General features: G+C 36.7%; 1 protein-coding gene across 1 annotated transcript in view; it reads right to left on the bottom strand.

Moving 5' to 3' along the window:
* Positions 1–10,615, bottom strand: part of Fbxo34 (F-box protein 34) — a 35,765-nt gene extending 25,150 nt beyond the window's left edge. Inside the window, 1 exon segment of the mRNA XM_033766898.1 lies at positions 10,599–10,615. Coding sequence (XP_033622789.1) covers positions 10,599–10,600 — 2 coding nt within the window. The 5' untranslated portion in view covers positions 10,601–10,615.
* Positions 10,616–11,636: the final 1,021 nt, after the last annotated feature.

Raw genomic sequence — 11,636 nt, 5'->3', positions numbered from 1 at the left:
AAAAAACAGGTTTGTAAATGGGGAGGGGAAGAAGGGGTGAAGGGAGGGCAGTGACAAGGGGAAAAAAATGAGAACCAAGACCGGTCATGTAAAGGTACAAGATCCCAATAATGAATGCAACTGTACTATATACCTAAAATGTACCAATAAACTCAGTAAAAGGAAAAATAAAAAAAAATAGAAAAGGGCCTAGGTTTAATCTCTACCAAGGGGGAAAAGAGGAGCACTATTCCTTTTTATCCTTGTTTCACTTGTCTGTGCAGCAAATCCTTCCCTCTGACACGTTGTTCAAATGAACATCCTTCTCCTGGTACAAGATCCCAATAATGAATGCAACTGTACTATATACCTAAAATGTACCAATAAACTCAGTAAAAGGAAAAATAAAAAAAAATAGAAAAGGGCCTAGGTTTAATCTCTACCAAGGGGGAAAAGAGGAGCACTATTCCTTTTTATCCTTGTTTCACTTGTCTGTGCAGCAAATCCTTCCCTCTGACACGTTGTTCAAATGAGTACATCCTTCTCCACAACATCAGTGCTAAGGACAGATTGAGTTTTATTCGCTGCTACATCTACCAGGCCTCAAATGACAAATTACAGCCATTCAAACAGTTGTCAAATAAAGCTTACACAAATTACACACAGGCACTGGATTCATTCTATCTGTCCATCAGTCCATCTATCACAACTGTTTCAGAAGGTAAGATATTCTAGTTAACATCAAAATGTCCCAAAGTTTGTGTTATTTAGTTTTTCTATTCTGTATCTCAAATTCTCCTTCCCCTGACTAAAAAATTTAATACTTTCTTTGATCATCACTATCTATTGAGAATAAATTGGCTGATCCAAAATGAATTATTCTTTGATTTTCCTAAACCATTTAACTGTATTCATAAACTAAAAGATTAGATAGCCATGTACATTTTGCTAGCTATCAAAAATTTTCATTTTGTTTCTGACATTCTCCAAAAAGTAGGGTAGATATTTTGAGTAATCTAAAATCACAATCTGTTCTTTTTCTGTCTCCATTAACATGCTCCCCCAAATCTTTGCTTCAAACAAAACTGTTAATGAAAATCTCTAGTTTCTTAACAATCTTGTCCAATAGCAAGATAGGAAAAGGTACTTCAAAAATCTAACAACAGAGATGAAAAATAACTTTTTACTTTTGCTTCTGGGTCTTTGGAGAGGGGAGAAGTGGCAGAAAGGAATAAGCCTTAACAGGAATAGGCAGAAGTAAAGCCCTTCTTTCTGGAGTCTTGGCAATACAACACAACAATGACCCAAGTGCTTTCCTTTCTCTACAATGCACCTTAGCTGTACCTTGTGTGAGCTGCATGTTTTCAGACACCCCAGGAACAGGTCATGCTGTCAAATCTACAGAAAGATATCTAGATTATTTTTTTTTAGGTCTTCTTGAAAGCAATGGCTAGCATCCTGTCCTACTTCAAGAAGAAGCTGGTTTCTTGTTACCATGACGATGAGTACCCTATGAACAGAGATAATTTGCTACAAATTCAAAGGATTCTACAGCTTTGTTTTCTAACAGAAATGAGGTGGGAGGCGCAATAGAAATAATTATGGAGTACTTACAGATATTTATAAACATATAAAGGAATATGCTTCTGGGCTCTAAATAACAATATTTTAAATTTTTTTACATTAGAGGAAAATACAACAGGAGTAAGAGCACCCCCCCAAAAAAAACCCCACCCAAATATGTTGGACTACATTCTAACACATATAACTCTAGTCCATCTAAGAGCTCAGCATTGCAGCTTTTCAGAACAGAAGTTTCAGATTGGTCAAAAATACACAAAACATATTAGGAAATCGAGCAGTTTCCAGTCCAAGAAAAATCCACCAAAGTAATTAGGAACCAATAAAAGCAAAGAGTAACAAGCAAGATGGCGATGCTAAAATGTAACATTTTAAAGAAGCCCTATTTCACCCAGGCTTGGCAGCTCATACCTGTAATCTCAGTACTTGAGAGGCTGAGCCAGAAGGATCATGAATTTAAGCCCAGCCTGAGTACGAAGAAAGAACACTTCAATGAAACAACACACACACGCCATATCTCAAGTTCTTAAAACAGAAATTGTACTTTCTGGTTCTGCTGCAGAGGGAACGTGTGTACCCACTACCCAACTCCAGTAGCTCTCATGCTCAACCCAACCCTAACCCTAACATGATGGTTGTAGATGTGGACCTGTGGAGGGATGGTTCTGTGGTAAGGTCAGAGACATCATGACTGGGGCTACTGCCCTTACAGGAGAGACACAGACCCCTTCTTTCTTTGCTTCTGATAAGATGACCACTGCTGCTCCAGGAAGTAGCCCTTGCCAAACTTCCAATCTGCCACCACCTTGATCCGGGACTTTGCACCCACTGAAACTTGGAGAGGTAAATTCTGTTCTTGATATGCCACCTGTCTACAGTATTCTGTCAAAGGCAGACCTCTAAGGGCTTCATCACCTCCTTCTGTCCTTCTCTCCCTCCCCCTCAGTACTAGGCAATCAAATCAAGGGCACTCCATCACTGAGCTACATCCTCCACCCTTTGTATTTTGAAACAGGGGTTTTCTAAGTCGCCCAGGCTGGCCTTAAAGCATATTAAAAAAAAAAAAAAAAAGGTTTAAAGTAGCAAAGAGAAGTAGATTCATCTGTTATTAAAAACTATATATTATCAGGCTGGGGATTTAGCACAGTGGTTCCAGAGCTTGCCCTGAAAGCACAAGGACCTAAGTTTGATCCCCGGTACCAAAAACCAAACTAAAACAAAAACTACACATTATCAAAAATTTCCAGTTAAATCATCAAAATGAAAGGTCATCAGAGCTACTATAACTTCAACAAACTTAATTCAGAACAGCCAAAAGGTGGAAATAGCAGTGGTTCACACCTGTAATCCCAGCACTCTGGGAGGCTGAGGCAGGAGAATCAAAAGTTTAAGTCCAGATTGGGCAAATTAGTGATTTAGCAAGACTGATTGAAATATTTAAAAAGAACTTTAAAAAGAGGCTGGACACTGTAGGAATACCTGTACACCAATGTTTACTGCAATACAGTTTGCAATAGTCAAGCTATGGAACTAGCCTAGATAGACGCTCACAAATAGATGAATGGACAAAGCAAGTGTGATAGAAATACACAATGTAGTAGTACTGAGAAGTAAAGAACAAAATTTTGTCATTCATAAATAGGAAGATGATGGAACTGGATAGAGATCATGAAGTCGAGTGAAATAAGCCAGACTGAAAAGACAAATAGAACATGGGAGCCTGATGCAGAAGGGTTGCTATGAGCTCGGGGTCAGCCTGGGCTACAAATGAGTTCAAGGCCAATGTGAAATGCGTAGTTTGAGACCCTGTCTCAAACAAACAAACAAACAAACAAACAAAGCAATAGAAAGAAAGAAAGAAAGAAAGAGAGAGAGAGAGAGAGAGAGAGAGAGAGAGAGAAAGAAAGGAAGGTGGAGCAGTGAGTGCGAGCAACTCAGTTTCTCCAGGGCTAAGTGCCTGGAGTCTGGAAACAAAAAAGAATATGCAGATTGCCTGGACATGCCCTGAAAAGCTCAATGTATTTGCTCTATGACCTTTTTCATTTGCCAATCCATGATCTACATTACTTGTGGTATATAGTAATATTTCTTTATGTGCATACTTAAAATTTCTTGGATCTTTCATACCAGCACTTTTGATGGTCTTTAGAAGATAGCTATATGATTTTCTATTATATAAATGTACTGCCATTTAACTGGTTCTTTGCTTTTTTAAAAAATTATTTACTTATTCGTTAATTTTATTGGTACATTTTAGGTATATAATAATACTGACATTCATTATTAGGAGTTTGTACTGTTACAAGATCTTGGTTCTTATTTTTTTGGGGGGAGGAACCTGAGGGAGTGGAGGGCTCACTGGAACTGACAGAGAATAAGAAAATAAGACTGAGTGCTACAGAAGAAATAGTTCACTACTGCAGACCAGAGACCACACAGTGCAGTGCCAGTGTATCTACCGAATGGAAGGCATGAAAATAACTTTTCTGCTCATGAAAGAAATGAAAGATAGGGCTGGAGATTTAGCCCAGTGGTTCCAGCGCCTGCCTTGCAAGCGTAAGGTCCTGAGTTCGATCCCCGGTACTAAAAAAAAAGAAATGAAGGACTGAACTTGACTGAGAGAATATTATGGAGATGGAGGCAGCAGTGAGAACACGAGCCATGGCATCCTGATAAATTCTCCAGAGTCAAAGGAATAGTCCTGATTCAGAGGACAACTGAATGCCAGTGAACTTGTCTGCCAAACCCTCTACTGAACCCAGGGAGGACAGTGCGTGTTCCTAACCCAAGAACTAAGACTCAATCAGACTCAGCAAGAATGCCTATAGCCTGGCAGAAATGAGCCCCAAGTGAGTTAACCCCAGCTTTGCAGTGGAGTGATCACTGTGGTAATTTGGAGCGTGATCACTTAGATTCCTTAGCAAAGAAATGACTTGGGAATCACATATGCAATGGCTCACAGGAATATCTAACTGATGTTCTCTGTGGACATTTTACTAATTTACATTATTGTATGTTTCTTGAGTTATTTAGTATCTTCTTTTATTGTTTCATATGTATTTTAGGTTGTTACTCTTGTAGAATTGTGCTCTCACTGGCTCAGACTTAATAAAAGTTTAGGTTCTCTCCCCCACCTAGAGAATAGATAAAGGGGGAAGAGTAATGGCAAGTACTATCACACAGAAATGGTGTAAGACTGAAACTGTGGGTATTGTTTTAAAGTGGAGTATTATTGTGGCAAAACGTAGGGACAGAGACGAAACCACTTAAGTAATTGAAGTAAATACTAAAACTGGACCTACAAATCTGAAAATTACCTCATGAAGGGGGATCATCCTACTAAAAACTTCATAAAACCACATTCTCTCCTAAATTCTCTAGTTCCCAACCAGCAATAACTCCCACAAAAGGGAGGTGGAAAGAGGGGAACTCATATAATTTTAAAAGAGATGTATAAATGTAACAAACACAGCTTCAAGTATGAAAATGGGGAAACAAAGAAATAGAAGATCTCTGAGATCTGAAGATCTCCCAAAGCAGAGCAAGGGGCCATAAACAGATACCAGAAAGCAGAAAATCTATGAAAAGTTCTTAGAAGGGATGAAGAAAATAGAGAAGTTTAAAAGAGGAAATGAACCAAAAGTTTTACAGCAATGAAAATATGCCCAGAGTCAATTTCATGGAAATAGGTAAAAAAAAACTGGACAAGCTAACCAATGTCTTCAAAACCTAAATAACAGATTCAACAAGAATATGGGATCCTCTAAAAGATGTCAGACAGAAATACCTGAAATAAAAAACAGTATAGAATTCATACATTCCATAAATAACCAATGTGAAGACAGAGTATCTGATACTGAGGACAAAAGAAGCCAAAAAGAAAATAAGAGAACAAAACAAGACTACCAGTAGCTACTTGATGACAGCAAACAAAACAAAACAAAACAAAACAAAACAAAAAAACTAAGGCTAAATGGAGTTAGAGAAAAGCTTAAACACTACACAGATGGGTCTTGCTTACAAAAATCATCAAAGAAAATTTCCCAAATATAAGAAAAGATTATAAAGTACAATTAAGCAATGCTTATAAAACAACAAACAATTATGATGAAATGAGGAGTTCACCAAGGTATGTCCTCATTAAATTATCAGATATCCAGCAAGGACAAAGAATTTCAAAGGCAGCCAGAAAAAAATCTCATCTAAAAGTAAACCAATTACAATCACAGCAGACAGAAGCAGAAACCCTGAAGGCCAGAAGAGCTTGGATGAGGTATTTCAAGCCCTAAGAGCAAATAACTTCCAACCCAGATTTATTTATCCAGCAAAGATATCCTTCAAAACAGATAGAGAAATAAGATATTTCCACGAAAAAGACCAGTTTGAAAGATTTATGAGTGATAAGCCAGCTCCAAGTAAAATAAAGAATATTCTTAATAGAAACATAGGATTGGACATACCTAAAAACAGAGTTAAAAAAAAATAGAGTAAACTAGTAGTAAGTCAGTGGATAAACGACAACAAAAAAAATCAGAAAAAGCACTCAACAAACCAACAGATAAAGAAATCAATGATAGTAAGTAACCAATATATTTCAGTAATATTTCTCAATCCCCCCACCCTGTACCAGAGATCAAATTCAGGACTTTGCCCTTTGCCAGCTGAGCTACATCCAGAGCACATCTCTCAATGTTAATGCCTTCAACTTTCCAATCAATCTGACAGACTGGATTCTCAAAAACCAGAATCAAACAATCTGTTCCATTCAAGAAACCCATTTAATCCAGAAAGATATTTACAGATTTACAATCCTAATACCATACATGGTAAACTTCAAGTTAAAACAGATTAAAAGAGACAAAGGTCACTACATACTAAAGGGAACAATACAAGAAGAAGAGGTAATACTGATAAACATAAGCATTGAATACTGGAGCAACTACTTTCATAAAACAAAAACTGCTGAATTAAAAGATCAAATAAACGCACACAATCATAATAGAGGATTTTAACATCTCACTTGTTCAAAGACACAGAACAACTAAACAAAAAACCAATACAAATATTTCAGAGCTGAACCACACCCTTAAACATTTGGACTAGTGGGCATACAGAGTATTCCACCTCTCCCCCTCCACAACAGAATTAACATTCTTTTCAGCACCACAAGGTACTTTTTCCAAAACAGAACACATACTAGTCCACAAAACCTGCTTGAGTAAATATAAAAGAACTGAAATTACCCCTTGCATACTATCTGACTACTGTGCAATGAAAATAGAAATTAACAGAACAAAATTTGGAAAAGACAAAAGCTCCTGGAAAATTAACAACACACTCCTAAACAACCAATGGATCACAGAAGAAATTAAAGAACTTTAAAAATTTCTGGAAGTTAATGACAACAACTGTATAACTCAGAGAAAAGTTGACAGCAGTTCTAATTGGAAAATTCATTTCAATCAATGCTCACATTAGGGAAACAGAACAAACCCAAATAAATAACCTCATGAGAAATATCAAAATACTTGAGAAACAACAACAAATCAGCCCCAAACCAAAACAAAGGAGGGAAATAATAAAGATGAGAGCTGAAATTAATGAAATTGAAAAAAGTATAAAATCAATCTATAAAGTAAAGAGCTGGTTCTGCAAAAGATTATGTAAAATAACCCCTTAAGAAGACTGAGAGAGAGAGAAAAAAGACTCATATAAATGCAATTAGAAATGAAAAAGGTGAAACCACGACAGATGCTGTCAAAATCCAGAAGACAGTCACAACTATTTTGAAAAATTACATTCCAATAAATTAGTATATACTGAAGAAATGGACAGCTATCTAGACACACAAACTACCAAAACTAACCCAAGAAGACAAAAATACAATTAACAATTCAATCAAAAGCAAGGAAATCAACTCAGTAACAAAGAATCTACCAACCTTTAGTTTTTTTAAAAAAGCTTAGGACCTGAAGGATTCACAGCAGAATTCTACAAAACCTTTAACGATGTGATATCACCAATACTCCTCAAGCTTTTCAAAGAAATTGTAAGGGATAGAGTGCTCCCACACTCACTTATGTAAATCACTATCACCCTGATCCCAATTATCAGATAAAGCCCCAAATGAAAAAGAGAACTATAGGCCAATTTCTTTATCAAATATACATGCAAATATCCCCAAGATATTAGCAAACAAAATGCAGCATATTAAAAAAAAGTCGATACACCATGATTAAGTAAGTTTTATCAGAGATACAAGGATGGTTCCACATATGTAAGATTATCAACGTAATATATCACCTAAAAAGCCACATGATCTTATCAGTAGAGGCAGAAAAGGCTTCTGACAAAATTCAACACTCCTTCAGATGATAAAACCTCTGAATAAAACAGGTACAGAAGACCATACCTGAGTATTATAAAGGCTATCTATGACAAACCAATAGCTAGCATCATAGTAAATGGGGAAAGACTCAAAGCATGCCTCCCTAAGATCAGGAACAAAACAAGGATGCCCATTATCATCTTTTCTATTCAACATAGTACTAGAAACATTAGCCAGAGCAATTAGGCAAGAGGAAGAAGTGAAAGGGATACAGTTAGGAGAGCAAGAGCTCAAATTATCATTATTTGCAATAACATGGTACTCTACATGGAAGACCCAAAAACCTCCACCAAAAAACTCTTACAATAACCAACTTTAGCAAAGTAGCAGAATACAATATCAAAATGCAAAAATCATTAGCATTTGTGTATACAAACAATGAATGGGATGAGAAGGAACTAATGAAAGCAATACCATTCAGTCACTTCAAGAAAAATGAAATACTTGGGAATTAACATAACCAAAGAAATGAAAGACCTCTACAGAGAAAACTACAGTGTTCTGAAAAAGAGAGTGAAGAGGATATCAGAAAATGGAAAGATGTCCCTTGCTCCTGGTTAGGCAATACTGTTAAAATGACCATACTTCTAAAACTATACAGATTCAGTACAGTCCCGATCAAAATACCAACAGTGTACTTTACAGATCTAGAGAAAACAATCCTAAAATTTATGTGGAACCAGAAGAAACCCCAAACAGTGAATGTAATTCTGGGCAATAAGATCAAAGCAGTTGGCATAGCAATACCAGACTTCAAACTGCACTACAAAGCAATAGTTATAAAGATGGCATGGTATTGGAACAAAAATATACATGTAGACCAGTGGAACAGAACCATCCCCAGACATATTCAACTATTTTGATTTTTGACAAAAGTTAAAAAGCAGATGTTGGAGGAAAGATACCCTACTGAGCAAGTCGTGCTTGGAAAACTGGTTATTCATTTGTAGAATAAAACTGGATCTTCATCTTTCACCATATACTAAATTAAAATAAAAATGGATCAGAGCAAAACATAAACATAAACCTTAAAATATAAACATTAAACCTTCTAGAAAACCTAAAAAACATAGGAATAGCAAAGGACTTTCTAAAAAGAACTTCAATCTCAAAGGAAATTGTAAGAATCAACAAATGGGATTATATCAAATTGAAGAGCTTTGGACAGGAAAAGATTCAATCAGTAGAGTGAAGAGATGCCTACAAAATTGGAAAAAAATTTTGCCAACTAATACTCAGAGGACTAACATTTGTAATTTACAAAGAACTAAAAAAAAAAAAAAATTAAACCATGTAAAATTAAAGACCCAGTCAAGAAATGGGCTAGACTATTCAAGAAATGAACAAACATTACAAAGTAGAAGAAATACAAATGGCCCATAAATATATGAAAAAGTGTTCAAAATCTCTGGCCATTAGAGAAATGCAAATTAAAACAACACGAAGAGTTCATCTTATTCTGGAAAGAATGGCAATCATTATGAGAGCAAGCAATTACAAATGCTGCTGTGGCTGTAGTGAAAAAGGAACTCTCCTACATTTTTGGTGGGAATATAAATTAGTATAACCATTATGGAAATCAGCATAGTGATTTCTTAAAGAATTAAAACTAGAAATCTGTATGACCTAGCTATCCCCTTGCTAGGTATCTTCCCCAAAGAGCTAAAGTCATCATCTACAGCTTGCTTACCAATGTTTATGGAGCACAATTCATAACAGCTAAATCCTGGAGGCAGACTATATACCCCACAACAGATGACTGGACAAACAAATGTGATACCTAAATATAACAGAATACTACTCAGCTATAAAGGACACATTTGAGGCATTTGGAGGAAAATGGATGCACCTGGAAAAAAACAATGTTGAGTGAAATTAATCATACACACTGGCTTGAATACCTATATGGTATCCTTCATGTGAGTGAAACAAAGTACAAAGAAAGGCATACAAGATGGATGGAAAGGGACAAGGGCACAGATTTCATCCAACAGGGAAAGGTTCCAAGGGAACAATGAGAGGGTTAAGGGGGAAGTGAAGGGGTAGTAAAAGGCGTCAGTATATGCCACGTACAGGAACCTAATTACCCAAATCAATAATAATAAATATTATAAGCCATAACTTGGGCTAAAAGAAATACAAAAAAGATGCTAGGGAACCAGGAGGAGGAGGAAGGAGAGAGAAGAGGATTAAAAAACAAACAAACTGTAGTAAGTACATGTAACTACTCTCCAAGATGACTGCAAACTGCATGAATTACAAGCATGGAAAAGGAGGATGTTAGGGAAGGAATGGGGGATAGATACAATAAAATATATGCACTGAAATACAGTTACTTTGTAAAATTAGTAGGCAACAATACTAACAGAAAGTCTAAAATATGAATAAAAATAATTGTTGTGGACTTTAAGAAAGTGACAAAAACAGCAAAAATGCAGTGGAAGAAACCTGAAGTATAAAAGTAGCTGGGTATGGTGGCACATAGTATAATCTCAACTCTCTGGGAGGCTGGGGTAGGAGGATCCCAAGTTCAAGATCAGCCTGGGCAACTTAAGTGACTTAGGGAGACTCTGTTGTAAAATAAAATTTAGGCAAGGGTATAACACAATGTAAAGTCCCTGGCTTCATTCATTACATATTATGTACTCACATCCAAAATTGTAGATGTCAAGCCAGGAGTGAGTGGTAGTGCATGCCTACAACTCCAGCATTCTGGGAGGCTGAGGCAGGAGGATGGAAAGTTCAAGTCCAATTTGGGCAATATATTCAATTAGTAAGACCCTGTACCAAAAAATAAAAAATAAAAGGCTGGGAATGTAGTTCTGTGAAAAGACTCTGGGTTCAATCCCCAGTATTGGGGTGGGGGAGCATAAAATTTAAGATCTCATTTATGAAAATGTTATAGAGTAATGCTCACCTAATTTCTATGCATGTGGTTATATAATAACTATTTTAAGAAAAAAATTAAACCTGACTACTTTATGTTGCCTGAAAACAGAAATTTAATAAATGTAATGTGAAAAGAAAAGATATGTGGACATAGCCCAGTGCAAAGGCCATGATTCAATCCCTGGTGCCAAAATAAAATAAAACCAACACACACACACACACACACACACACACACACACACACACACAGGAAACAATTTGAACTTCTATCAACAAATGCATGGATAAATAAAGCATTTATCTTATCTACTATATTTTGGTAGTGGGTACTAAACCCAGAGCCTCCAATGAGCTAAATCCCAACTCTTCTCTGCCTTTCCTTCCATTTTGAGACTTGGTATGGCTAAGCCACTAAATTGCCCAGGCTGGGCACAAACTTGTCATATTTCTGCTTCAACCGCCCCAAGTACTGGGATTATACACATGTGCCATGACACCTGGCTACTGCACCCTATTCTTGTGCCACCTACCTGGGTCTGACTGCACCAGGTAAGCTTGTTTATCTTTGAGGACAGCATGGTTCCTTTCCAGGTATGCCGGAGAAGAAGATAGCGGCCAGAGTGACAGGACAGACAAGCTCTCACTGCATCTGAAGATTAAAGCCACACCACTGACCAACTGACAGGCTGCTACAGTGACTAGGATATGCCATGAAACCAGTTAAAAGAGGTTGTGCCCAAATAACTGAAAAACATCTTTGCATTCCCAGAAAAGATATGAAAATTCTTTCCCCAATTCT

Source organism: Fukomys damarensis, unplaced genomic scaffold (assembly GCF_012274545.1).
Source record: "Fukomys damarensis isolate Sample0158 unplaced genomic scaffold, DMR_v1.0_HiC HiC_scaffold_21, whole genome shotgun sequence".
Taxonomy (NCBI): Eukaryota; Metazoa; Chordata; class Mammalia; order Rodentia; family Bathyergidae; genus Fukomys; species Fukomys damarensis.
The sequence above is the reverse complement of the archived record's forward strand: the minus strand, read 5'-3'. Positions and strand labels throughout refer to the sequence as shown.